The 27,506-nt window shown below is 35.7% G+C and overlaps 7 protein-coding genes across 9 annotated transcripts; 3 read left to right on the top strand and 4 right to left on the bottom strand.

Annotated features, from left to right (window-relative positions):
- Positions 1 to 3,014: 3,014 nt before the first annotated feature.
- LOC106108217 (chorion class B protein PC10-like) lies at positions 3,015 to 3,559 on the bottom strand. The gene is made up of 2 exons (XM_013289318.1): positions 3,512 to 3,559; positions 3,015 to 3,437 (listed from the first exon to the last, which is right to left on the bottom strand). Exons 1-2 carry the CDS (start codon positions 3,557 to 3,559, stop codon positions 3,015 to 3,017), a joined length of 471 nt encoding a protein of 156 aa, XP_013144772.1.
- A 283-nt stretch (positions 3,560 to 3,842) lies between these two features.
- Positions 3,843 to 4,296, top strand: LOC106108216 (chorion class A protein Ld2/Ld41-like). The gene is made up of 2 exons (XM_013289317.1): positions 3,843 to 3,899; positions 3,973 to 4,296. Exons 1-2 carry the CDS (start codon positions 3,843 to 3,845, stop codon positions 4,294 to 4,296), a joined length of 381 nt encoding a protein of 126 aa, XP_013144771.1.
- Positions 4,297 to 5,199: 903 nt separating this feature from the next.
- Positions 5,200 to 9,937, bottom strand: LOC106108296 (chromatin complexes subunit BAP18-like). Of its 3 annotated transcripts, none has more exons than XM_013289427.1 (5): positions 9,796 to 9,937; positions 9,421 to 9,512; positions 8,961 to 9,062; positions 7,769 to 7,922; positions 5,200 to 5,796 (listed from the first exon to the last, which is right to left on the bottom strand). In XM_013289427.1, exons 1-5 carry the CDS (start codon positions 9,814 to 9,816, stop codon positions 5,695 to 5,697), a joined length of 471 nt encoding a protein of 156 aa, XP_013144881.1. In that variant the 5' UTR covers positions 9,817 to 9,937; the 3' UTR covers positions 5,200 to 5,694. The 3 variants fall into 3 exon arrangements, with proteins under 3 accessions (XP_013144881.1, XP_013144882.1, XP_013144883.1); XM_013289428.1 differs by having other exon boundaries at positions 7,817 to 7,922; XM_013289429.1 differs by having other exon boundaries at positions 7,859 to 7,922.
- Positions 9,938 to 10,258: 321 nt separating this feature from the next.
- On the bottom strand, positions 10,259 to 10,881 carry LOC106108215 (chorion class B protein PC10-like). The gene is made up of 2 exons (XM_013289316.1): positions 10,831 to 10,881; positions 10,259 to 10,708 (listed from the first exon to the last, which is right to left on the bottom strand). The coding sequence occupies exons 1-2, from the start codon at positions 10,879 to 10,881 to the stop codon at positions 10,259 to 10,261; spliced, it is 501 nt and encodes a 166-aa protein (XP_013144770.1).
- A 363-nt stretch (positions 10,882 to 11,244) lies between these two features.
- Positions 11,245 to 11,704, top strand: LOC106108214 (chorion class A protein Ld2/Ld41-like). Its single transcript, XM_013289315.1, has 2 exons — positions 11,245 to 11,301; positions 11,381 to 11,704. The coding sequence occupies exons 1-2, from the start codon at positions 11,245 to 11,247 to the stop codon at positions 11,702 to 11,704; spliced, it is 381 nt and encodes a 126-aa protein (XP_013144769.1).
- Positions 11,705 to 12,936: 1,232 nt separating this feature from the next.
- LOC106108213 (chorion class CA protein ERA.1-like) lies at positions 12,937 to 13,399 on the bottom strand. The gene is made up of 2 exons (XM_013289313.1): positions 13,343 to 13,399; positions 12,937 to 13,194 (listed from the first exon to the last, which is right to left on the bottom strand). The coding sequence occupies exons 1-2, from the start codon at positions 13,397 to 13,399 to the stop codon at positions 12,937 to 12,939; spliced, it is 315 nt and encodes a 104-aa protein (XP_013144767.1).
- Positions 13,400 to 13,679: 280 nt separating this feature from the next.
- LOC106108212 (chorion class B protein PC10-like) lies at positions 13,680 to 14,234 on the top strand. Its single transcript, XM_013289312.1, has 2 exons — positions 13,680 to 13,727; positions 13,806 to 14,234. The coding sequence occupies exons 1-2, from the start codon at positions 13,680 to 13,682 to the stop codon at positions 14,232 to 14,234; spliced, it is 477 nt and encodes a 158-aa protein (XP_013144766.1).
- The last annotated feature ends 13,272 nt before the right edge of the window (positions 14,235 to 27,506 follow it).

Genomic DNA, 27,506 nt, shown 5'->3' with positions numbered 1-27,506 from the left:
AAAATAGAAATATTCAAACAAACTTTGTAATAACTACTGCACTTCCGTTTGCCACTTGAGCAGCCTCGTATAATTCTATATCTTTTCTAATATTATAAAGAGGAAAGATTTGTATTTTTGTATGTATTTATAACTCAAAAACTAATGGGCCGATTTTAAAATTGTTTCACCGTTAGAAAGGTAATTTATCTATGAGTAACATAGGCTATGTTTTTCAATTCACGCGTATGTATTCCCGAGCAAGAGCTAGTATTTCATACTTAAACAACACTACGGGTGACCTAATCAATCTGAATGTAGCAATAGTACGATTTACGATACTACAAAAGTTTAACAGCCTTATAAATAAACGCGGTATAAAGTTAATCCATCTATACTATTATAATAAAGCGTAAACACACACTTCTTTGTTGCCAAAGATGTCAGCAATTACAGCATATTTTTGAATAATTCTTTTTTTAATAAAAAAAACCCTACACTTACGTCTCGCTTTAGGCTACATATTTTCACGCCATTAAACTTAGGGGGTAAATATTTTGGATAAAAACCCTAATGTGGGAAAGAGACCATACGATACGACCTGCCACCATCAAGAAGCAAGATTGCCATAGTAAGGTAATTGGTAATTTGACATTTGCAATTGAGGATTTGACATATGTAAACAATAAAATAACATTTTCATAATTTCATGCGGATGAAGACGCACGGGAACAGCTAGTGTACTAATATTTGCTTATACTCAGTTTATTCCTAAATTAACTTTATAGCGTATTTATTTGTAACGCTGATAATCTTTTTGTGTCTGCCAATCTTATAATAAATAAGTTTGTAGACTGCATTCACTCACTCACTTCACTCAGTTGACCTTTTGTTTAAACGGGAGCGTAAAAATGAAATACGCTATAATTAAAGGTAACAATAGAGTTAAGCTTTTACAATAGGACTTCGTAATGCATTGTATGTTGTGCAGAATGAAAATTCAATTGTACTTAAATTTCAAATAGTCGAGTACTTTTGTGACAATTCGAATGCAGGCTTTTAATATTGTCTTTTTATTATCACAATAGGAATCTGGAAATAAAAATACAATTACAATAGCTCTTTATATGATTACCAGCTTTTACCTGCGTAGATTTAAAGCCTATTTGTTCTTCTAGACTTTGGTCTACATTTATACTTTTAATTGAGAAACGTTCAGTAGTTTAAGAGGTAAACATCCATCAATCTATCTAAAAAATCGTTTTTATAATACTATTTTTTAACAATTAATACAATTTTTAATAGTGATATTAATTCAAACACTCCACTAGAGATCTCGTCAGGAATACGCGCGAATATCCCAATCCTTCGACTGACATTGACAGCTGTCAGCTAGGGACGTGACGTTTATACCGATAATCTAATGTTGCGCCAATTCTAAAGCGCGGTACTAATTTGCTTCCTAACATTAGCAAGATTTTATTGAAACACTAACTTTCGCCCGCGATTCCTATCGCGTGGTAATTAACAAAGCAGTCTCAAGCATCACGTTGCGTTTTTGAAATAGCCTATATGTTTTTCTAAATTTTGCACTACATCTGTCCATTGAGATCCGTTCAGCTGTTTAGGCGGTGACCTTTTTTTTTTTATTCAATAAGGTAGCATACGAGCAAGCGGCCACCTAAATCCGACAAAATGGCGAAACGACTGCCCATAGACATCTGCAATTGCAGATGCGTTGCCCACCCGAAATCGACGGAGGAGATGCACATAAAGAGGATATTTCAACCCACCGTCAAATCCTCTTTCACATCCAATCTTTTCCTTATAAGAAAGAGAAGGTTCATAAAAGGGACTAAAATGGGACTAAAAGGGACTAAAGGAATTCTAATAATCCATCCATCAAAACTTTCGCATTTCTAATTTTACTAAGATAGACGTAAAATAAACAAAACAGAATCTCTTTCAATCAGTTTCATAGATGTGCCGTTTACCTCTGATTGCCGAAATGCTGGCGGCCATTTTTGCCTGATTTTATCTCAGACAAATAGTCTAGACGGCGTATGTTTATTCATTTAAAAGGCGATGAACTTATTTTGAAATGTAACCAACGTCTAACTCATTTAATTACTTCAATTCTCATTTAATTACAGACAGATAATAAATGTTTTCAGACTTCGTATACGTTGTCAAATAAAAAATATGTTATGCGTAAGGTTTTACGTTGATAAAATAAAAATATACTTCATGATACAACCTCTCAGATAAGTATTTACTTAACTAACTTAACTTCTAGGTGTCTCCTTCAAGTTTAAAATAAATGTTTGATGTCGTTAATTCCATAACAAGGAAGAAAACAGTATGTGCATATTTTCTTATTCTCTTTTGTTCCTTTCTTATATTTAGGACTCCCATACCGACAATAAACATGCATATCAGAAAGAGAAGTTTGTCGGTTAGGTAGTAAATGATATTTAATTCAAGAGTAGAAATGCAAAATGTACCTTGGAATAATCAGGCATTGTTACTGAACGCTATACCTCTGTATTCGCGTTTAACCATCCGTGAAAGCCTGATAAAAATAAAAGTGTAAGAAATATTAGGGTGGATTTCCACTGCTTCAAAAGTTAGAAAAAATATGGAGTCAGTTTCATTTTTAAAAATTGGTTACTTTAACAATGGACGATCGCAATACAGAGTTAAATACGAAATGTTCCCATAATATGATTAATATAGTTAAATAATTGGATGGCATCTTTAAAGTCATTGTGTTTAATATTAGATCAGTATGCTTTGCAATTCTAATCAAATGCAATCGCGTCACGTTGCGTTTTTGCATTATCAACACGTTCGGGAATACAGCAATCGTTTGCAATAATCGAATAGAGAAATAGAAACAGTGTACAATAAACACGAGTAGATATTTAAATTCCTGATTTCTAGGAATGTTTAATTATCACTTAGGAGAGTAATTAAAATCAAATTCATGCATGATATTTTAATTCATATTAAAACATACAGACAGACGTGTAAATTCAATAAAATCCACAACCACAACCTCGTAATTCATTGTAACTTCTTCCAAAGTTAAGACCGTTGTTGCCCAGAACTGTAGCATCTGCGAAATCCTCATTGAGAATAGCCACGTCCCCGTACCCGCAGCCGTAAGCGACAGCACCCGCCCCAGCAGAGGGTACTGCGCCCTCCAGGTATGTGGTGCCGAGGAACGGCAACTGGCCCAATACTGCCACGATGCCTGAGTACTCGTTGTCAGATACCACCGACACGCCGTGGGGCGGTGTGGGAGACGAGCTCACCACAGCGAAGCCGCCGCCGTCCGCTGCGGCCAGCGCGCTCGCGGCGCTGTCTGCCCCCGCCAGCGCGCATCCGCACCCCGCGTTACGCACACCCCACGCGTTCTGCTGAGCGCTGAGCGGCACGCACTGACCATGCAGACTCTGAACACACAAAATACATAGATATATGGGATAGGAAGCAATGACTCTGTGGGAACTGAAAGAGATCAACTCACCGACACAAGACATCCGAAAACACAAAGCGCTGCGATAGTTGAAGACATTTTGTTAAGTTGAATGTTTGTACTTTGACTTAATGTTTAGAACAGAATGAATGTGAACTCTTACTATTGTTATTTATATTGTCACAGTACCACATTTATCATTGGATATTGCAACATGTCGCAAAACTGAACTTGGTATACTTCGTTAAATTTTGCAAATTTTTAAGACATGTTAGTAACTAATCACACTCACGTACACGTCGATTACAAGTTTCCAAACTCAGTATAAATAGTAGTAAGTAAAGGACAGTTGTATCATCAGCCAATCAACCAACAAACAGTCATGTCGACCTTCACTAGCTGCGGACTTCTACTGTGCCTTGCTGCTTGCCTGCTTCAGGTATCATAAACATTCTGTACACAATGCAATATAAAAATGTTTTTGAGTTAACTAATATTGTTGTATATTGTAGGGAGGTGAAGGACAATATCTCTCTAGCGGTATAGGTGTGGGATACGGCAATGTGGACTGCGGCTGCTCGCGGGGCGCGGGGTACGCTTGGCAAGGGGTAAGCGGGAGTGCGTGGGGGGTGCCGGAAGTGGTCGGCGGATACGGGGGCGAGGGTGTCGGGGACTTGGAGGTGGCCGGAGAGCTGCCTGTGGCGGGCACCACGCTCGTGGCCGGGCAGGTGCCGGTGCTGGGTGCAGTGCAGTTCGCGGGGGAGGTGCCCGCAGCCGGCATCGTAACCATCACTGGCAGATGCGGCTGCGATTGTAACGGATCACCACTATTCTAAAAGATTACCTATGTAATTCTTTCGATTTTAATATTTGATTAAATCTTTAGATGAAATTTATTTTTCTCTTTCTTTCTTCTGTTTTATCATGACTATCGTTTTGATGTTTATAATAAGCTATTCCCAAATAGGGGCGGACAAAAAAAACAACAATTTTACACATCTACTTTATTACAGAAGTATTCTTGTTACAACAATCTAACACATATGTAATGTTAAATACATTATTATATTAATTGAAGTAAAATGTATCTTATTAATAGTTTTAACATTACAAACACTATTTAATAAATAGTAAACATTTTCTTACAAGCTATATAACCCAAAAACATTTTACGCAAAATATTTAAGAATTTTGATTCGTAAATATTAATTATATATAGATAACTATTTAAAATGTTTAATACAAGACATCGTGCGCAGAAACTTTGCCGATGGCGTTATGACGTCACGAAACTGCCGGCACTGAGCGAACGCGAGACCAGGTCAGTAAGAGAGTTCAGTCAGTCAGAGTTAATTGTGGGTAGTCATCGGCAAAACTTCTCTTGCCAAAAATTTACATTTATTTTACAATTACACATAAATTACTTGAAATAATTTTATCAAATAATGGAAAATCTATTATTTTAAGTAACTCGAAGTTTTTTCATTTTTAAATTCAAACTTAGTTGAATAATTTTCACATTTGAGTATGTAAATAATATTCTAAATTATTTTACATTAGTTTTATGGAATACATATTTAATTACTATTTTTAAGAATAGTGTCAATATAAAATGTCCAATTTTGACAAATATTTTTTTAGAACCCACTAACTACAGTGGAAAAGGATGTAAAAGTGGGATTTCATGGGACACGGCAAATGGCTCACAGCATTACAGTAATTTGTATTACCAATTTCTATATGACTGCAATTGCCGCAAGTCTTGTCACGGAAATTGCTGTGACCGTGTTCCGTGAAATCACAACTTTACCGTTTAATTCCATTGCCGTAACAAAAACATTTTGCACGTCTAAGAGATGGGCGTCGCCAGCCAATTAACAAGGGGGGCACCATAAAAGGGGACTAGAGGACTAGTATTCTAATTATTTAAATGAATAACTACCAAGTAGTTTTAGAGTTATCTGTATATGGATTGTAGGCACCTTAGTAGTCTTATTATTTAAATGAAAAACTACCAAGTAGTTTTAGAGTTATCTACATATGTATTGTAGGCACGTTAGTAATCTAAATTTATTTATTTTATAATTTTAGTTTAAGGGTGTGTCCCTTGCCTTTTCACTGGCGACGCCAGTATACAAGTGTAGGCAATGGGGGTAGTAAATAAAATTCGGAATTATCTCAATGTTCTGCCAAAGTGTGGTTACACTTTAGCAGAAATTGAGACTGTACATGTTTCATGTGGCGACGTCATCGTTGACTGGTTCAAACTCGAGGTCAATGCCCCCAATCTCCTCCTCCCCCTCCGTGCCCGTCGCGTTCAACATGTTCAGAGTCACCTGGATGACGTTATGCAACATCTCTTAAATATTTCATACATTTTTTGTATGACGAACAATAGAAAAGTAGAAACTAAATATTCGTTTAGAGCAAATAAAACTATTTAAAAACACCAATTTAGTCTAGTATTTGTTGAGTTCCTATTTTTTTAATAAAAACGAAATATTTTCTTTTTTAATATTATATTCGTAATTTAGAAAAAAACGATAAAAACGTTTTTTAAAAAAGGTTTTTTATGATTTTAATAATAATGTTAAAAAATACATTTAAAGACATAAAGCAAATGTATATATAACGTGCAAAATACGTAATAAATACTAAATTTATGTACATCTATAGTAAATATTGGACTTTTTTATATCACGTGAACTCTAAACAATACAACCACTACTGAGTTTAGTTTTAAAACAGTTATAAATATTTAAAAAAAAACTAAATAAAAGTGTTTCCCTTTGGGCAGAACATTAGGCATGATCGGCCCAACGGGAAACACGCAAAGAAAGTCTGTGAGAACTTTAAATAAGTACATTTTAGTTTCCTACTTAAAACACTCTTTATATAAAGTGCATGCCACCCCGTGTGCGTGTAACTACAATAAAAACAGCCTTATACCAATACTCCAAACTTCAACTGAACTAAAAAGCTAAAAATTAGACAACAAACTCATTTCTGTAGAGTAAATATTTTTTAATTTAATAATATTTCTTGTACTAAGATTGGTTTGTGCTAGGAAATGATTAACGACAAGTTTTAAGGCGGGATTCGAACCCCCGACCACATCAGAAATCACCTCAACCATTAGGCTATTGACGTCTCTTTCCCTCGGAATTAAAAAAAAAACAGTAAGTAGCCTATGTCTGGAAGATAGAGCCATACGTTCTAATAACAACCATCCATACATCCCAACTTCAACAATCTATACTAATATAATAAAGCGTAAACACACACTTCTTTGTTGCCTAAGATGTCAGCAATTACGGCATGTTTTTGAATTCTACTTTTTTTTAATAAAAAGCCCTATACTTACGTCACGCTTTAGGCCATATATTTTCACGCCATTAAACTTAGGGGGTAAATACTTTGGATAAAAACCCTAATGTGGGAAAGAGACCATAAGTTGCTGCCAACATCAAGGAAGCAAGGTTGCCATGGTTTGTCATCGTCATGTCATTTTGACATTTGCAATTGATAATTTGACACATGTAAACAATAAAATAAAATTATCATAATTTTATGCGGATGAAGCCGCAGGGGAACAGCTAGTACATAATAAAGTCCTTCATAAATTACAAAATTAAAAGACAACAGAAAAATAAAACTACAATGTTTATCCCCAAAACTTCACTAATGGAACAAACCAAAAATAGCCTTGTACCATACTCTAACGAAACATAAACTGTACAGTCGCGGAAATGCGTAGTGTGCCACTTACAGAAAAATTACCTCGTTCCTTACGAGACAAACTACATCTTTTTAAAATATCTAGGTAGTGTCCACAAACAATGGTATAATAAAAATTACTCATGTACTTATAATGTACATACATTAATTAAATCCTATTGTTTATTGTCCCACATATCAATGTGAAGGAAGCTCAAAAGTGCTTACATAGTTTCAGTCCAATCATTGTCCTAAGACTTATAAACTCTATGGTTATTCCAAGTTTTGATGCAATTTACTTATATTTACATCTTTTATAATGAAAAGATAAGTTAAGTCTCACACCGTTATTTTAAAAAATAACAAAAATCTGCTAGAAATGGCCTGTTTAGGCCTTATAGTAATAAATCAACTGCTTTTCAGGTAATTAAGGGGTAATGAATCCCCAGTTCATGGAATCATTCTCAAAGAACTATAATAAAGTGAAACACCACCAAATTCCCCAACTGTACTAATACTCTACTAAAAAGACGGAACAAAAAAACCAACCAAGGCAGTAGCAAAACTGTGTGTTTAAGTGAATATTTGAACCTCAGGGTTTGTTCCTAACACTCGGGGCTGGATGGCGGAGTGGTCTACCTGCGGCTCCTGCAGCTGCTGGCTGGTCACCGTGCTGCTTACCTCGCGCAGCGGGATACCAGCATCCTCAAACGCCTTCTTCTTCAGTGTCCTCTTTATTTGGGAACTGGAAGAACTTTAGTGACTGGATTCCTTATTTTCAGCTATACATCCCGACTGAGCTTGCAACCTACTCTAAATGGCTAGGTCATAGTCAACACTGCACTGCGGGTTGACTTCACAGACATATTCTAATACAGTAGAACATTGATAACTCAAACCTCGGTAACTTAAAAACCTCTATAACATTGACCCTTGATAACTTAAAACTTCTATAACTTAAAAAATTTTGTTTCCCTTGGACTTTAACTTACCGAGGTTCTACTGTGTATGAAATACTAAAGGCAATAAAACCAAACTTAATTACTAAGTTTTGTTGACTACTTCTGTGTGAAATTGAAAAGGAAATTTAGTAAGTAGCTTTTGTGTTCTTCCCGACTACTTTCTACATCTATACAAAATTTCAGTTAGATCCATTAAGCCACTACGGAGATACCTTTTTACAAACATCCATACATCTAAACTTTCACACTTATAATAGTAAGTAAGATTATATATTATGAATTTATTAAGCAATTTCTAATCATAAATCAATTACATTTACATTGTCAGTGGTTGAGAAAATAAGGAGTAAAAGGTTAGAGTGGTATGGGCATGTTATGAGAAGGGATGAATCGCATGTAACAAGAAGGATGTTAGTTATGATTATGGAGGTGTACATCGGCAGAGGTAGACCTAGAAAGAGATGGATGGATTGCGTGAAATGTGACATGATCAAGAAGGGAGTGATGACTGAGATGACGGATGATAGAATGCTTTGGAGGACGAAAACCCGGTGCGCCGACCCTACGGAAGTAGGATAAGGCAGGGGAGATGATGATGATTGTTGCTTTAGACATAATTCTTTTAAAAGTCATGGATGTAATGTCAGTCGCTTAAACACTATCCTGGCTTACTATGAATGAGGCCGGTGGTGTTTAAGTTGGCCGACATGTGTTTAAAAAGCATTTGGATAACTGAGTTTTGTAAGTTAAAGACCTATGGGGTGTTATAGTCGCTGAGACAAAGCCCCCTGTAACAATTAATAAAAAAAATATATATTTACATTGTCCGGTTTTTAATATGAAGACTGAGCTGGTTCAGGTCCAAGGCAAAGCGATGGATACAGGCCCTCAGCATTTCCACTTCTTCCTCAGTCCATTTGCCACTAAGATAATGAAATGAATTAAATAATACTAGTACAGACAGTAGAACCTCAACAAGTTAAAGTCCAAGGGAAATACAAAAATTTTAAGTTATCAAGGGTCCATGTTATAGACGTTTTGGGCTCTGATGGGAAGGGAACATATTTTTTGAGGTTATAGAGGTTTTTATGTTACCAAGGTTTGAGTTATTGTGGTTTTACTGTAAAAGAAAACAAGATTAAGCAACCCTGCACACTACACTTTGTATTAATTTGTTTTAAATGATTTACGATTGATAATGACCCAATCAAACTATTTGACGATAAAAATATGTAGTGTATAGGGGCTCTAACATTGTTGAGCAAAAATAATGAATTATACCCAGGTTGAGAATCATTAACTGGATGTAGTAACATCGTCATCTCAGACAGCTTTTTGAATGCAGTCCCCGCCTCATTGAATATCTCTGCTACCTACAAATTACAAACAAACATTTGTATATCGTATTGAACGTATGGAAGGATTTGAATCTTTTGCGCATTGTTTTGACGCAATTTTGAAATGTAACGATATCTTTTCATATCGAAACATTAAAAGATTGTGTTCGAGTTAACAAACTTTCATTATTTAATGATATAACTAAACTAAGAAAGAAGTAGCAGAGGAATTATAACCCAAAATAATAGCGTCTACGGAGCAGCATCAAAGGTAATATATGAATTTATTATGGCATAATAAAGGGTAAAGAATACTTACTTTGATCGCAGAATTATTCATGATTGTTTTTCATCGAAGATTTCAATCCCAAATTAACAAGAATAGTCTTTAGAAGACAATGTAATTTAAATCAATACAATAAAAAGTTTTTTCTAATTCCGACGCCGACTGACGTTGACAGCTCGTTTGACAGATTATTAAATGTCACAGAAACGAACGGTTCGTCTTTTAATCGATGTTTGGTAGGAAAAATGTTAATTTCAATTTAATTATTATTATTCAGAACTATTAAGCATTAGAAAGGTAAATTCTTTAATATTTTTTTGTTGCAAAAAATATTAAAAAGCCCAAACTAGTAGAGAAATCTCTTAGCTCTGCATCGAAGATTTAAAGTTAGGTTTAAAGGAGGCTTATAAAAATAACAATCATTGTTCAAATGTAGAAATAACTTTTATTGATTATTCGCATTATATATAATCTTTACTAAAATAGATTTAACATTTTAGAACCAAGTGCCACAACCGCAGATCCCCGAGTTGTCGAAGCATCTGGGTGTAATGCGGTCATTAGCGTAACGCAAGCTGGCGGCAGCGCCTGCAAAATCCTCGCTGAGAATGGCGACGTCTCCGTACCCGCAGCCGTAGGCGACAGCCCCCACTCCGGCAGACGGCACTGCGCCCTCCAGGTACGTGGTGCCGAGGAACGGCAGCTGGCCCGCTACTGCCACGATGCCTGAGTACTCATTGTCAGACACCACCGACACGCCGTGGGGCGGTGTGGGAGACGAACTCACCACAGCGAAGCCGCCGCCGTCCGCTGCAGCCAACGCGCTCGCGGCACTGTCTGCCCCCGCCAGCGCGCAACCGCACCCCGCGTTACGCACACCCCACGCATCTTCCAAGCCCCCGAGATACTGCTGGCTGCTCAGTGGCAAGTACTGTCCACTCAGGGTCTGAAATTGTACAATAAATAAATCTTGCCCTTTCGTTCTTTCTACCAACACAACTTTCATTTAGCTGATAACTTTTTTTAAATATTCGCATCTCGTTATTAAGCGTCGTCTTTTAAACTCACCGATACTAAAAATCCAAGAGCAAATATAGCCTCTGAAATATAAACAACCATGTTTGCTTCTAGTGCGCTTCGCTTTGATTGTATATCTCCAATGAAGTTGTTCTAAGCACACTTCTTTTATGTTTATATAGTCACGATGTACTTTACTTTTCGCAACCAGTGCAAAAGAAAATTTTAAAATTCTTAATTGCGAAATATTTATCAATTAGCAAGTACAAATTGCACGTTTTTAAAACCTATCCGAATCTTAAACTAATTTACAATTTTCGTATTGAAAAAGCAGGGGTTGGTTGAAATTTAATCATTGTCACGTATAACATGATAACAACAATTTCTAAACCCTTTATTTGCATGGTATAAATTATAGCGAGTTTAGTACAATTGTATCATCAGCCAAACAACCAACAAACAGTCATGTCGACCTTCACTCGCTGCGGACTTCTACTGTGCCTCGCTACTTGCCTGCTTCAGGTATCATAAACATTCTCTACACCTTGCAATATGAAAATGTGTTTAGTGTTAAGTTAACTAATATTGTTGTATGTTCTAGGGAGGTGAGGGACAATACCTTTCAAGTGGTATAGGTGTGGGATACGGCAATGTGGACTGCGGCTGCTCGCGGGGCCCGGGCTACGCTTGGCAAGGGGCGTCCGGGAGTGCATGGGGGGTGCCGGAACTGATCGGCGGGTACGGGGGCGAGGGTGTCGGGGACTTGGAGGTGGCCGGTGAGCTGCCTGTGGCGGGCACCACACTCGTGGCCGGCCAGGTGCCGGTGCTGGGCGCAGTGCAGTTCGCGGGGGAGGTGCCCGCAGCGGGCATCGTCACTATCACTGGCAGATGCGGCTGCGACTGTAGCGGAAATGTTCTGTTCTAAAATGCATTAAAAACTGTTTATTACTTATTTCTGTTTCAACAAGAGATCAATAAAGCATTAAGAACTATTTTTCACTTTTCAATTTTTATGTCTTAAAAATATTCATGAAGTCAGACTTTGTAGGTATCTATGAAGCCTGGTCCTCTGCAAAAGAAGTAAAATTCCAATTAACATTAACAGAAGACTAACCAGTTGTACATTTTGCTGCTAACTAAACATGACCACACGTGTAAACACGCTTCAAGTGAAAGGAATTTCGCATACACTCACAAATGTGCGTCCCAGAGGCCTAATTATGGTGATCTTTCTCGTTCCATCTTTATCATATGAGAAGAGCATAGAAGATATCATGGAGGAAGGATAGGACTTGAATGGAAAATGGTCCTTTTCCGCAAGTCTCCTAGTCTATATGATTTATAAAGTCTGTTCGTATAAGTAAGACATCTACAACCACTATGTTACCACTATACTTATCAGATATGCAAATATATTGCATTGCTATTAACTTGAACTCTTATAATGAAAGTAACAACACTAATGTTCCCTGTATCCTATCCTGAATCCATAAGCTTAACAATTAAGCTATGGCGCTTCAAGAATCAGCAGAAACGCCAACCGGCACACTATCCTGATTTTCGTCACTTTTTTTTACAATACATTTTTTGCATAATTAATTTCAGTGGTAAACCTCTAATATCGAACCTGAATAATAAAGTACTTGTTACTAAAATGTTTTTATCTATGTTATTAATATCGTGAATATTATAACAGCACCTAGTATTTTCTATTTGTAAATAGCGGTGGTCCGCTTCTTTTGGTGAAAATGCATTTTTTTCATTTTTTTATAACAAAGAAGCACGTAGCGTAAAATAACTAAAAGTGTTCAGAGCTAACTATCAATAACCGCAACATCTGAAGAATTGAAAACAATTTAAATGTTATCTTCAAGGAACATTTAGGACAAATCAGGACATACTAGAAAGGTATTAATAAATTAAGGCTTTGAATCGATCTTGTGCTCGTGGATTCCACTATTACATTCAGAGAACTTAGAACTTATTTGGTTTCAAAATCTGGATTTGTATTAGATTTATGGGTGTAGAAAATCTTTCATATAGAAGTCATAATCTCTGTCTCCCATGCGGGTTTATAAAAGGTTAATAGCATTAATAATTACTCAGATCTAAAATAAAATATAGTGTATGGGAGATTCATTTTATTGGTTTAAAATTTTAAATTAACAGTGGTGATCCGTTACAATCGCAACCGCATCTGCCAGTGATGGTGACGATGCCCGCTGCGGGCACCTCCCCCGCGAACTGCACTGCGCCCAGCACCGGCACCTGCCCGGCCACAAGCGTGGTGCCCGCCACAGGCAGCTCACCGGCCACGTCCAAGTCCCCGACACCCTCGCCCCCGTACCCGCCGACCACTTCTGGCACCCCCCACGCACTCCCGCCCGCCCCTTGCCAAGCGTACCCCGGGCCCCGCTAGCAGCCGCAATCAACATTGCCGTATCCCACACCAATACCACTTGAAAGGTATTGTCCTTCACCTCCCTACAACATACAACAATGTTAGTTAACTTAATACTAAACACATTTTCATATTGCATTGTGTAGAGAATGTTTATGATACCTGAAGCAGGCAAGCAGCAAGGCACAGTAGAAGTCCGCAACGAGGGAAGGTCGACATGACTGTTTATTGGTTGATTGGCTGATGATACAACTGTCCTTTACTTACTACTATTTATACCTACTTTGGAAACTTGTAATCGACGTATACGTGAGTGTGATTAGTTACTAACATGTCTCCAAAAATTTGCAAAATTTAACGAAGTATAGTTCAGTTTTGCTACATGTTGCAATGTACATTGATAAATATGTTACTGTGACAATATAAATAACAATAGTGAGAGTTCACATTCATTCTGTTCTAAACATTCAATCAAAGTACAAACATTCAAGTAAACAAAATGTCTTCAACTATCGCAGCGCTTTGTGTCTTCGGATGTCTTGTGTCGGTGAGTTGATCTCTTTTAGTTTATTTACACAGAGGCATCGCTTCCTATAGTATATATCTATGTGTTTTGTGTGTTCAGAGTCTGCATGGTCAGTGCTTGCCACTGAGCGTTCAGCAGAATGTGTGGGGTGTGCGGAGCGCGGGGTGCGGATGCGGGCGGGCGGGGGCAGACAGCGCCGCGAGCGCGCTGGCCGCAGCGGACGGCGGCGGCTTCGCTGTAGTGAGCTCGTCTCCCACACCGCCCCACGGCGTGTCGGTGGTGTCTGACAACGAGTACTCAGGCATCGTGGCAGTAGTGGGCCAACTACCGTTCCTCGGCACCACGTACCTGGAGGGTGCAGTACCCTCTGCTGGGGCGGGTGCTGTCGCCTATGGTTGTGGGTACGGGGACGTGGCTATTCTCAATGAAGACTTTGCGGGCGCGGCCCCTAGTCTGCTGTATGCCAATGACCGCATCACACCAAGAACATTCAGCGAACCACGATGCGGCTGCGGTACCTTGTTTTAAAAATCTTCATATGTAAACTTACCTTTATAAACTCAAATAAATGAAATGCACATAGAAAAAAGTCCTTTTATTTGCGTTAATATTTAAGGGTAATATCAAATATTAAATCTGCTGATATTTAACAATAATAACACAGATCTAAAGTGTGTTAATAAAATCAATACAACCGCATGACTTATCATCAATCGGCAGAATTCGTGACGAGTCACGTACATCAAAGTTATTGCAATTTCGCACGTATCGGCTCACTAATCTTGTGACCGACATATAGTTGCATACACTTTTATTTGCATACAATGTTGCACAAAACTTACGTATTAACTACGAACATAACCTTATCCAGAGGGCGCTTCAATCACCTTCTTTGTTACATCACAGAAATTATTTCCATGTTATTGCGCAATAAGTCGAAAGATTTTATATTTTTGATATGGTATACATGGTAATCATACTAATAATAAAAAATGGGAAACTTTAGATGGATGGATGATCGTTGAAGTTTGTAGCTTAAACAGCTGATCGAATTTCGATGAAATTTGGTATTGGTAGGGGATAGTCTGGAAGAACACATATGCTACTCATTTTTGTTTTTATACCACGCGGACAGAGTCGCGGGCAGAAGCTAGTATACATGTAGATAGTCTGGAAGAACATATAGGCCACTAGCTTTTTTTAATTCCACGAGGAGAGTCGCAGGGGAAAATTAGTTTATAATAAAAATGCCAAGCTTTACCTGTAAATAAAGATGACGCCATCTTTGTATAACGCGGCACTGACGTATATGAACTTGGAACGACTGAATGGTTTCAAAATCGGCTTAGACATTATTCATTATGAATAATTCATTCATCATTCATCCCTCGCCGTCAAACGCAACCCCTTTCGCCTTCGTGCGATTTATTACGTGTTTTAAAGCAAATTATGAATATGTTATGAGACGCCTCGTCCTGTGATGTCAACGGGATATCTTCTAACTCAGTGGGAGTTAACTTCTCATATACTTTGATTTTTAGTAATATCCTTAACATATTTTGTACTAGCTGTTGCCCGCGACTTCGTCCGCGTGGTATTAGAAAACATACGAACTATATAAATAACAAAAAGCTACATATCCCTCGGGAACCGGACATTTTTCGGGAATGAACCTCATTCCATGTGTACTCCAGACTTGGTTTTATATCTGTGCCAAATTTCAAAAGGATATATTGAACCGTTGTAGAATGATCGAGTAAACATTAAAAAACTAAATTAATAAATCCCACAGGAACCGTCACTATTCCCGGGATAAAAAGTACCCTATGTGTTCTTCCAGACTATGCTCTAAACCTGTGCCAAATTTCATGGAGATCCGTTCAGCCGTTTAGGCTACAAACGCTAACAAACATCCATCCATCCATCTATCCATCGATCCATCCATCTAAACTTTCGCATTTATAATATTAGTAAGATGAAGTAATTCTCTATACGGCAATATATTATGTCGTACTGCTATTTCACACTTTTCATTCAATACATATATGAAGCAGTGTTCTATTAATGCAATTATAATAAAACTGTCGCCTGCGACTCCGTCTGCACTGAATAAGAAAGCCTTTGTGCTCCAGACTATGCTCTACATCTATGCCAAATTTCCTAGAAATCCGTTCAACTGTTTGCTACAAACTCTAACAAACATTCATCCATCCATATAAACTTTCTCATTTATAATATTAGTATGATTTGTAAGTAAGATAAACTAAATATGTGTTTGAAATAACAAAGTAACTTCTTTTTCATGTCACGATGTATTTATTCCAAATAATTATTTTTTTACGTTTTATTAAACAAAAATGACGAAAATAGCGTTTTAAATAAATTCTTTCAAGTAAAATATTAACCTATTCGTGTTGCCAACTGATGTAGTTAATTTTAATAAGAAAAGAAATATGAAAGTAGCGTAGTCTGTACAGACATTGTTTCCTTTGTTTGGAGATAATGACCTACCAGACACTCCTAGGAGATATATTTGTAAATACTTTTAGTCAGAAAATATTCTAAGTTATACTTTCCACTTCAATAGCTGCCTAAAAAGTTTAGAGTTTGACACTTTTTTTAATGAGGGTAATTTTTTCTTATCTTTGTTTATATGTAAGAAGATTTTTAAAACTAAATTTATTTTGGCTTAGTGATGAAGAGCGCAGACCTTTGACTAAAACAACGCGCAACTTTGATTCCTTTGAGCTTATATGGAGGTTCATTAATCGGTTTTTAGTTGTGCAACTAAACAGTTGAAGGCTGCGAAACAATCGACAATCGCACAACAGTTGTGCAATAGTTTAGTTAAAGGTGTTCGTCCACTCTAAACGCCTAAACCGATTTTGTCAAGGGATGTGTTATTGAATTCGTCATTTTTCAGGAGTGTCATAGAGTATGCCCACAAAACAGAGTGGGTATGCGAGATAACATTATAATATAATAGAGAAAAAATCATATTTCGTTATTTTAATTCGTTTATTACTCTTGTCTTTAATGTTTTCGAGTGTATTATTTTTAGACTTTGTATTTTCCCGGATTGTGTACTCAAATAATACAACGAACCCTTCCAAAGAGAAACTCATTGTAAAGTCATTCACATCGAAAGATTATCCTGTCTTAGAAACCTTATGACTAAGGAAACAATGACTTTATAATCTTAAAGCTGTGAGTTTTTACTGCATATAAGTGCAAAATATAGTCATCTCTTTCACTCTCTTAAAATTTAGAGATAACAATATGTTTTTTTTATCTGAGATAGGTTAAATATTTCATATGCAGTTCAGAATACTTAAAATGCAGTGAACCATTTCCTTTAAGCTTCGATATCACGTGACCGTAATAATCTTATAGACCGAGTCGTGACCTATAGGAAATCCGATCTTATCTTAGACATATAGCACAGCGACAGCTAATCGGAAGCGAAGCGACACATGACATATGAAGTTTGAAATAGAACACAGGTTTTCTCCATTTTAGATTATCATTCTTTGCATGGCTTCCAAATAGTCAAATTCTAGGCTAGATTAAATGAAATATAAATCTATTATTTCATGCCCTCGCCCATATCTTCTTTATAAGATTTTTACTTAAAACTGTGGTTAGTCAACACAATTATACTATATTATTATACTATGTATTAATACCTTAAATTTAATTCGATGAGCTTAAACGAATCAAATATATTTAATTTAGATCGCTTTCAGTGTGCTAGAAGCCTTACAGCTGTCGTTGCACAAAAAGGCTTCTCAATACGTCTTATGTAGTTGAAAAAAAATAAAACTCTAGATGTACTGATACTAAATAAAACCTTAAACCTACTGATAAACATTAAAATCCTATCCATCGTTCCAACTTTCATTATATTCTCTAAAAACAGTATATCTATACTATGATAATAAAGCGTAAACACACACTTCTTTGGTGCCTAAGATGTCAGCAATTACAGCATATTTTTGAACTATTTTTTTTAATAAAAAGCCCTACACTTACGTCACGCATTAAATATATTTTCTCAAGCCATTGAACTTAGGGGATAAAGTTTTGGATAAAAACCCTAATGTGGGAAAGAGACCATAAGTTGCTGCCAACATCAAGGAAGCAAGATTGTCATTATGTCATGTCATTTTGACATTTGCAATTAATAATTTGACAAATGTAAACAATAAATTAGAATATTTACAATTTTATGTGGATGACGTCGCACGGGAACAGCTAGTTAAAATTAAAACAGTATGTTAAAATTTTCTAAAGTATGTATGCGTGGTATGACCCTTTTCAAAATTTGTCAACTCATTGACCTTTTGGACGTGTGTCGGATAGTCAAATATCAACCCTTCAGACAGGCACGAAGTTATTAAAATAAATTACCCTTTTAAATAACAATTAAACACATTAATCGGACAACTAAAATCACGAACGTAACTAAGCATTCTTTCTAGTAAACTTTTGAACTATAGAAGTAACGTAAAATTACGTTGAATTACAACGCGTACTGTTTATTCGCGCTTCGATTTCTATGGTCTTATATGGAGGTGTACTACTCGATTTTTAGTTGTGCAACTAAACAGTTGAAGGCTGCGAAACAATCGACAATCGCACAACTGTTGTGCTATAGTTTAGTAAAGGACGCGCCCGCTCTAAGCACATATACAACGAGAACATCTCTAAATACACTAAGTTACTCTGAAATTTTACTTTGTTCTTTAATAAAAATGCAACATACAACCTTATTTAAAATGCTGTCACTAAGTAAATTAGCATGTTATCGTCCATTCAAAGCCTCCAGTGACCGCATTTCAGGCACAAAGGCATTTCAATTACAGTGCCGCTACGCGGGCTACGACTACGGGCTACGGGCTACGAGGTGACGCGAGGTAAAAGGTGAAAAACACCCGTAGGCTTTGATGTCCGGACCGTAAGCGACCGTATTGAAAAATGTACCGTGAAAATGTAGCTCGGCTTAATCCGAAAAGGCTCTATTCATGATGGCTAATTTAGTCATTGTTGAATTTTGGTATGGAACAGGGAAAGGTATGGATACGAAAACTCATTAATTAATTATTTTTTTAAATAAAAAACAAATTTCCAATTACTTGGTAACCACAAAGTGCAGGTTTTCAAGGCTCAAGCGGAAATTCAGTTGCGTTCACGTGTTGCTTAGATTGCTCGAGGAATTAAATTAATCTAGTCAACGTCGCACCGTCTAAGTCAACTAAATCTTGATAGCGACATGCTATATAATTGTGTGAAAAAGTTGAAAGGCAAGGACAATTTTATATAGGTATTATATTTCAGTACCTACATCTTCCAAATATGACTCATTGACATTTAAAAAGCGAGTATTTTCAAAGCAACGCATCTGCAGTTCCCGTTCCATCTTTGTCACCTTCTCTTTTAAAAAAAGTGTTAGGGCCTGTCCCACCACTGACTGATAGAGGCTCAGATAGCTTAAAAATGTCGCCACTGTCAGATAAGAAAACAAAAACCGATATTTCCATCACATTTTCCACGTTGGATTATTATCAGACAATTTACAATTTGGTGGGAAAGGCCCTCGATTCGCTGCTTCGATTCGTTGCTATTTTATTTTTCTCTCATAACATAAATTACTAAGAATAAAATATTATTTCGGGACATTTTTTTGATAACATCGACATAAGTCGAGTTTTATTTTGATTAAATACGATCCTAATAACTTGGAAATTAAGCTGAAGAGTCTAATGGGAACGACTCGACCACAATTAGACTCAAAAGGATTCTCTTGCCTCGTCTTGCGATCCCATAATAACATACCATAAATCCCCAGTCGCCCCCGAGCTCGTGCGGAGTACGGACGTGTGTACCAACCGCAAACAACAAATTCAGTGATTTAAATTCGATTTTTCTGTGAGAAAGCATTATAAAAACATACAGTTTATGTGTATTTAAATATTTCCCAGTTGGAAAGTACATATTTATTTCACGGGTAAGTTTTAATTATAAAATTAAGATTACGAACGTGTACTTGTTGCTTGAAATATCTCATTTAAGCTACAAAGATTTCAGGTATTTGTGAATATTAGTTGATGTTATATCTAAAAGGAATGTAGGTTTATTTTGTATACTTGTACGCTATCTCATTGATCCAACGTATTTTTTTACTGTAAGCCTCTAATCTCTGCGGATATCAATTTTGTTATCGCTGATACTGGCAGGTGACATTTTATTAAAATTTTGTATTACTCATAGCTATGTAGCTTTTATATTTTTTTAAATCTGTGATAATGAATGCGAGTAACATATCTTAAACGCAAACTGATCCTGGTTCCTTCTTTTAAGGGTTTTTCATCTGTGGTCAGATGCTTTAAACTTAGCTAATTAGGTTTTAAGAGTATCAGGAAATACTTAGTCATTAAATCAAAGAACAAATATTTAAGAAACAAATTATTTTTTATTTCAACAACATTAAAAATATTTTTCTTGTTATGCAATATGGAGCAGGTTTTGTAAATGTTATGATTTTTTTTTTTCTGATCTCGATGTCATTTTAATTTTAATTAACAATAAAAAAAGCCGTAAAACGTGAATTAATCAACTAAATACGTGATAAAGATTATAATTAACTAATATAGAAACAATTATAATAAAATTATCAGCATTATAATAACCGTTTTAATTTAATAAATTGTTATTCGTTAACTATACATTAACACTGTTTCAAAATTTTCCAATTAAACTGATTAGTATTAAAACTATTAAATATTAAACTTTTGTTTTAATATCAAAAGGTAGCAAAAATAGCACCTGACTTGGCCCAAGTGGCAAAGCAACCGCTGCCCTTTAATTGGCGGAGGAATGCACGTACAAAGAGAATATATTTGCCAACCCATACGTCATATCTACTCTACCATCTCACCCTTTCCTTATAAGAAAAGGATGGCAATACGCTTCGGCACGGATACTCATGAGACACCACTCAAAATTGTTTCCAATAAAAGCCTGCCTTCTGTGTGGTCTTACAAGCAAGCACGCCAATTCGTGCAACAGATGTTATTGTTGCGGGCGTTCAGGTTTTAAATTTTTTTACAATTTACCTGAAACTAAACTATCGCACAACTGTTTAGTCTTGCTTTACTATGAGCTTATATGGAGGTGTGTAAACTACTAGATTTTTAATAGCAACTAAACTTAAATTGGCTGCGAAACAATCGACAATCGCAGAACAGTTGGGTGTTGGTTTAGTCAAAAGTATGCGCTCATCCTAGCACAAATCCAGACAAAAAACTTAAAAAAAACACTAAATAAATAATACTACCATGTTATTTTTTACATTAAAACATATCTAAATCAAGAATCTGTTCAAGATAAGGCAGCAAAGGAAGTGGTTGCCTTTTGCAACAATCTACGTTATTTCCATTTTAATATAGAGCTTGTGTGGGTGTAAATCATGTCGGCGTAGGAGTTTCCTTGCCTTCGTTAATCTATAGAATAATTACGAGATAGCCAGGCGTTATTATCTGACAAGATTTGACTATCCGCAGGTAACTTTGAAGACAAGAGAATTGAGTTTGTATATTTAATAACTAGTAAGTGTAGAATATTGTCCTATACAACTAATATTATAAATGTGAATGTTTGTATGTTTAGATGGATGATTGCTTAAAGCTATCTCCTAATCGGCCTACCAGATATCGATGCAATTGGACACATATGTCGACATAGTCTGAAAATAGTCTACTTAAGAATTTTATATCATTCCGCGCGGAAGACATCGCGGGTGATAGCTAATTGAGAAAAAACTGTTATCTGATTTTGAATTCTGAAAAGGTGTAGTTAAAGGTTATGTTAATAAAATTTAAATTTGTAATCTTCATCTATATCTATTCTAATATAATAAAGCGTAAACACACTTCTTTGCGGCGTAAGATCTCAGCAATTACAGCATATTGAATTATTCTTTTTTTAATAAAAAGCCCTATACGTCACGCTTTAGGCTATATATTTTTGTATTATTAAACCTAGGTGGTAAATAAATTGAAAATAAAACCTTAATGTAGGAAAAGGACCATAAACTACATGCTGCCAACATTAAAGAACCAAGGTTATTTTGGTAAGGGTAATTTTGACATTTGCAATTGAGAATTTGACAAATGTAATTTTTTTTGTAATTTCATGTGGATGAAGCCGCACGGGAACAGCTAGTTACATATACAAAGATAATATTTTTATAATTCCTAATCCAGTAGTTCTATCTGGAACATATAAACTGGCTGCTAGATGTAATTCAACTGATAAGCCAATACACATAGTGTCAGAGTGAGAGATAAATAAACAGAACGTGTGAGCGTTTTTAGTAAACAACGGATTGGCATTTACAGCAGCAACGGGGACGCTGCGTTAATTTGTGATTGTTACAAATCTTTTTTAACTGAAAACATTTACCGCATACTATAAAATATATTTAATAAACATTCATCTATACTATTATAATAAAGCGTAAACACACACTTCTTTGTTGCCTAACATGTCAGCGATTACAGCATATTTATGAATAATTTTTTTTAACAAAAAGTCCTACATTTACATCACGCTTTAGGCTATATAGTTTCACGTCATTAAACTTAGGGGGTAATAATTTTGGATAAAACCCTAATGTGTGAAAGAGACCATAAGTTGCTGCCAACATCAAGGAAGCAAGAATGTTATTATGTCATGTCATTTTGACATTTGCAATTAATAATTTGACAAATGTGAATAATAAAATAAAATTTTAATAATTTCACGCGGATGTAGCCGCACGTGAACAGCTAGTACATTTAATAAAATGAGATTGTCTTTATGAAATACGACTTCGCCCGCGTGAAATAAAACAATAATAAAAAATATAGCCTTACTCACTGATAACGTAGCTTTCTAATGGTGAAAAAATTTTGGAATCGGCAGAATAGTTTTTGAGTTATTTCAATTCATACAAAAATACAATACTTTCCTCGTTATAATATTAGTATAGATCGAGAAAATATATTTCACGAACATGTGTGATAATAATGAAAATATTTTTTTAAAATGTTTGTTTGTTTTCAAGGGCTAGTTTGTCTTTGGGTTATCTTCGGAACGGCTGAACCGAGATTGACAGGACTTTTATTGTAATATAGATTGACCGTTACATTAATTAAAAGTTTAAAATGACAATAATATAATGATCAAAATAGTGAATATATCTAATCATCTTGTAGATTTCCAAGGGGTTCCAAAACGTACAATAAACCTTTGTCCAAAGAGCTATAAAACTTACATTATAATTACGAATGTAAGAATACGTTCTTAATAACACAATTCTAAGAAATACGAGTGTACATCTTATGGTTGCTTTTCATTTTATTTGATAAATAAAATGTAATCTATGTTAATAAAAATATACAGATAAAAGTGTTTATATCATGAAAGTGGCGACGTAAGATATATCTTCTATAACTAACATCATATCGACCTGGCTTATTGACGATAAACCAGGTTATGATGCGCGTAGTCCAGTAGTAAACATTTATAGACTAACTTTTCGCCTGCGACTTACGCCACGAAAACCAAAGTATATAGCCTATGTGTTCTTCCAGACTATAATCTATATCTATTCTGAATTACATCGACATCTGTTCAGCAGTTTAGGCTACAAAGTCTTACAAACATCCATACATCTAAACTTTTGCATTTGTAATTTTAAGTAAGAAGTAACATTGATTGTTTTGATGTGCTAAAATTAGTTAAAATATTTTTATTTTCGATTGTAAAATGAAAGAAAAACCGTTCAGTAATATTCAATTTTAATTCGCACGGACTTAAATTGTATTTTCAATATTTTCATACATAAATCTTCACAGATTCTTTATTTGGTTTATATTCAAAACACTGACATTATCAAATATAAAAATAAATAATACAAACAGGAAATTGACTATTTTCAGATACTGTTTCTGTTATCGACAGCTGTTTGAAACGAGCTCGGTTGTGCGGGAACAAATGTTAAAATGATTTTTAACAGTAATATGTACAAAACAAAATATGTCAATTAAAAAAGAATTGCAATGTTTATGCACATCCACTCATCATCACATTTCATAAAACTATTTCTTTCAGATAAAACCGTCTAATTAACGAGGCCTAATTTTTAGTCACTTTCCCTTTTCAACCTTTTCTTAAGTGGAAAGGATGGGAAGGAAAAGTAGATTTGACGGAGGAGACGCATAGGAAGGGGAAATGTCCTCTTTATGTGCGTCTCCTCCTCCGTCAACTAAGGGTAGGCAACGCATCTGCAATTGCGGATGTCTATGAGCAGCGGTCGCTTTCCATTTCGGTGGATTCAGGTGGCCGTTTGCTCGTTTGCCACCTTATACTGTAAAAAATAAATGAAAAAAGATAATTCATAGACACGACAAGACTTTCTTTAATATCATTTTACATTACTTAGGTCATTAACCTCAGCTAGCGCCTTGATAAAAGCGTAGGCAAACATCTCCGGCTTGTCTAATGAGTTTCACGGTACAAAATAGCGTTACATTTTAATCGCTGTCTTGATTGGCCAGGTATTTGCGTTGGCAGTCACTTCAATTCTACGTAATTACGTTAAATAAAACTGCTGTTTATTATCTAACGTTGAATAATTTTAAAATACGGCATAAAACACTGTTAAAATTATCAAAAATCATCATCAACATGCTCTAATCCCTACGGAGGGTCGGCATAGTATGTGCTCTTCCATACATCTATATCAGCCGTATCTGAATCCACTCCTTTCTTAAGCATATCCTCTTTCACACAATCCTTCCATACTTTCTTCGTTATTTCTCTACCTTTGTAGTCATCCATTCTAAAATGAAACATTCATTCTAAACACTTTATGGTTTATGTCCCCATCGTCTCGTCGCATAACCATACCGAATCATCATAAACTAAATGTTTTCACTAAAATATTTTAATTTTAATCGTATATTTAGCCCTAAAAATCTACACTAAGGGAAACTTAGTCACTTTAGTGCGACTGTAAGACATAAATATATCGAAAGGAACATAAAATAAAGTCGACTAATGCAATGCAATTTTATCGTAAGTAACAAGTGGCCACGCCTTACATCAGTTATTTAGCCGATGTTGGTCATTTTATGGCTTCTATTTACTACGACAAGGTGCTATCTCTCCAACTGTGACGTCACGCCGAACTTTATTCCTTTTTTATTAGCACATAAACGCCTACCAGGTGTTATGGCTTCATAATAAACAATCTATTGTTATTATTACGCGTCGTTTTACTACGACAAAGCGGCTAATTTATAGCGTTTAATAATAGCTTATGATATATCTTTAAATGCGCCATTTTAGAGCCCACCGTTATTATGCAATAAGGAATTAAAATTGTTCAATTTTTTTTTCGTCATGGAATTATTACTTCATTCTACTCAACTTTATTCAGAAAAAATTGTATTCTCTAAATATAAACTCTGGCCGGAGATTAAAAAAAAAACAAAAGTTGCCTATGTGTTCTTCCAGACTTCATCATCTTTGCCAAATTTCATCAAGATCCGTTCAGCAATTTAGGCTTCAAACTCTAAGTAACATTCATAACATCCATCTAAATTGTCACATTTATAATATTAACTAGCTGTTCCCGGGTGGCTTCATCCACAAGATACTATAAAAACAATATTTTATTATTCCATTTGTCAAATTTTTAATTTCACATGTCAAAATTAACGTTACCAATAACCTTGCTTCCTTAATGTTGGCAGCTTGTAGTATACATTTCCTAAAGGTTTTTTCCAATTTTTTTACCCCTAAGTTCAAAAGCGTAAAAATATATAGCCTAAAGCGTGTCATAAGTATAGGGCTTTTTATTAAAGAAAGAATTATTCAAAAATATGCTGTGATTGCTGACATCTTACGTCACGAAGTAGTGTGTGTTTACAATTTATTATATTTTTTTGACCTTAATAAAATTTTAAAACTCATTAACTGTTGTCTTAGTTTTGTCGATGTAATTAAAAAAAATATTTTCAAAGAAAACTTTAAACTATAATAACATAAGAATGCGACGCAACAAGTTAAGTGTACTCTAAGTTTATTGAGGTCAACATAACAAGCTAACAAGTGTCAGTTAAGCAATTACACGACAAAGTCAGCGCAAGGATTAACCCACTTAAAAAAATGGATTAAGCAGCAAGAAAGAATTATGTACACTTTTACTGTTAAAGCTGAACACATTATTTTCGAAATTACAATTTTAAAATTGATTTTAATATAGTTTTAAATTATACTACATAACCGCGTTGTGGAACGGTCCAACCTAGTGTTCTTTACTGTTATGATTTAGGGTCCTTCAAGAAGCAAGCACCTTCTCAAAGGCCGGCAACGTATCTGCAGTTACTCTGGTATTGCGAATGTCCATTGGCGTCGATGACCACCACTCGTTTGCCCCCACCCCTTTTCCTATAGAAAAATTTCAGTATATACCATTGTACATTTATTTACATTATATATTTCTTCTATACCACTACATATTCGAAATGCATGTAAATACGTAACAGCTATTTTAGACCTAATAACCAATTTAGAGAACAAAGTTCTAAAACAGTTTACAAGTATTTTAACGCCGCGCTATAAGTCATTGCCAATTTCTGATACTTAAAATAGCACTGGACGTGCTAAGTCATAATTATAAGGGTATACTCACACTAGCGAAAGCCATAAGAATTACATACAAGCGTTTGTTTTAGCCTTTTGAACATTAGACTTTAGATACATTACACGTTACCGCCCGCATGCGTTTTTCGATATTACCGCTTGTTACATCAACCGAGCATTTTCATTGGTCGTCAGTCTATTTGCAGGATTTCTCCGTATGCTGTTTACCGAATTATTAACTAATGAAACAGTGCCTTTACAGAGTGATTGTCGATTGTTTCGCAGTTTCAACTGTTTAGTTGTCCAACTAAACATCGAGTACACCTCCATATAAACAAATCGAGACTACAGTTGTGCGATATTTTAGTTTAAGATGTGTGCACGCTATAAAGCGGATAAATGTTCTACAAAGGTACAGTTCTGCACATAACATTAATTACAGTTGTGTTCAAAAGTGACTTTTATTTACGCGTGTCTCTGTTCTATTAAAGAGAAAGATGATGCTATAACAGTATTCGTTCAGTGCTGCACAAATTTGTATTTGCATTTTCATAATCTGTATACTTTTATGTAATCTTGAAGGAACTTAAGTAGAGAACACTATTTTTATACTTACTTACTAATAGACCACCAGTGATAGTGCCCGCTTTAACATCTTAGCACGAATAGGTCGGCACGCCCGGTGCTATACCACGACCACACAGAAGACAGGCGGAAATGGAAGCACTTCCATGTTTCGTCTGATGAGTGTGGTGCCGGAACCCTAATTTAAGTCCCTTTCTCTTTACCACCGTTTTCTTATAAATAGAGGATGGGAAGGGGAAGTGGATTTGACGGAGGTGGAGATACATAGGATGGGGAGATATTCTCTTCATGTGCGTCTCCGCCTCTGTTGGATAAGGCTAGGCAACGCATCTGCAATTGCGGATGTCTATGGGCAGCGGTCGCTTCGCCATTTTGGCGGATTCAGGTGGCCGCTTGCTCGTTTGCCATCTTATGTCATAAAAAAAACATGCGAAAGTTTATATGTATGTTTGTTACAGTTTGTAACCAAAACCTGAAGTCATAGATGTAGATACTCTGGAAGAACACGTATGCTACTTTTGT

Source organism: Papilio polytes, unplaced genomic scaffold (genome assembly GCF_000836215.1).
Source record: "Papilio polytes unplaced genomic scaffold, Ppol_1.0 DF821733.1, whole genome shotgun sequence".
Classification (NCBI taxonomy): Eukaryota; Metazoa; Arthropoda; class Insecta; order Lepidoptera; family Papilionidae; genus Papilio; species Papilio polytes.
Note: the sequence above shows the minus strand (reverse complement) of the source record. Positions and strands in the feature narration are given on the sequence as shown.

Bases quoted from the DNA above. Each gene is read 5' to 3' on its own strand.
- LOC106108217 (XM_013289318.1), bottom strand. From the start codon at position 3,559: ATGTCTTCAACTATCGCAGCGCTTTGTGTTTTCGGATGTCTTGTGTCG. The intron at 3,438-3,511 runs GTGAGTTGATCT...TTGTGTGTTCAG, and splicing joins TTTTCGGATGTCTTGTGTCG to AGTCTGCATGGTCAGTGCGT.
- LOC106108216 (XM_013289317.1), top strand. From the start codon at position 3,843: ATGTCGACCTTCACTAGCTGCGGACTTCTACTGTGCCTTGCTGCTTGC. The intron at 3,900-3,972 runs GTATCATAAACA...TGTATATTGTAG, and splicing joins TTGCTGCTTGCCTGCTTCAG to GGAGGTGAAGGACAATATCT.
- LOC106108296 (XM_013289427.1), bottom strand. From the start codon at position 9,816: ATGAATAATTCTGCGATCAAA. The intron at 9,063-9,420 runs GTATAATTCATT...TCATTATCTTAG, and splicing joins GTTAATGATTCTCAACCTGG to TGGCAAATGGACTGAGGAAG. The intron at 7,923-8,960 runs GTAAATATATAT...AAGTTCTTCCAG, and splicing joins CATATTAAAAACCGGACAAT to TTCCCAAATAAAGAGGACAC.
- LOC106108215 (XM_013289316.1), bottom strand. From the start codon at position 10,881: ATGGTTGTTTATATTTCAGAGGCTATATTTGCTCTTGGATTTTTAGTA. The intron at 10,709-10,830 runs GTGAGTTTAAAA...GTACAATTTCAG, and splicing joins CTCTTGGATTTTTAGTATCG to ACCCTGAGTGGACAGTACTT.
- LOC106108214 (XM_013289315.1), top strand. From the start codon at position 11,245: ATGTCGACCTTCACTCGCTGCGGACTTCTACTGTGCCTCGCTACTTGC. The intron at 11,302-11,380 runs GTATCATAAACA...TGTATGTTCTAG, and splicing joins TCGCTACTTGCCTGCTTCAG to GGAGGTGAGGGACAATACCT.
- LOC106108213 (XM_013289313.1), bottom strand. From the start codon at position 13,399: ATGTCGACCTTCCCTCGTTGCGGACTTCTACTGTGCCTTGCTGCTTGC. The intron at 13,195-13,342 runs GTATCATAAACA...TGCGGCTGCTAG, and splicing joins TTGCTGCTTGCCTGCTTCAG to CGGGGCCCGGGGTACGCTTG.
- LOC106108212 (XM_013289312.1), top strand. From the start codon at position 13,680: ATGTCTTCAACTATCGCAGCGCTTTGTGTCTTCGGATGTCTTGTGTCG. The intron at 13,728-13,805 runs GTGAGTTGATCT...TTGTGTGTTCAG, and splicing joins TCTTCGGATGTCTTGTGTCG to AGTCTGCATGGTCAGTGCTT.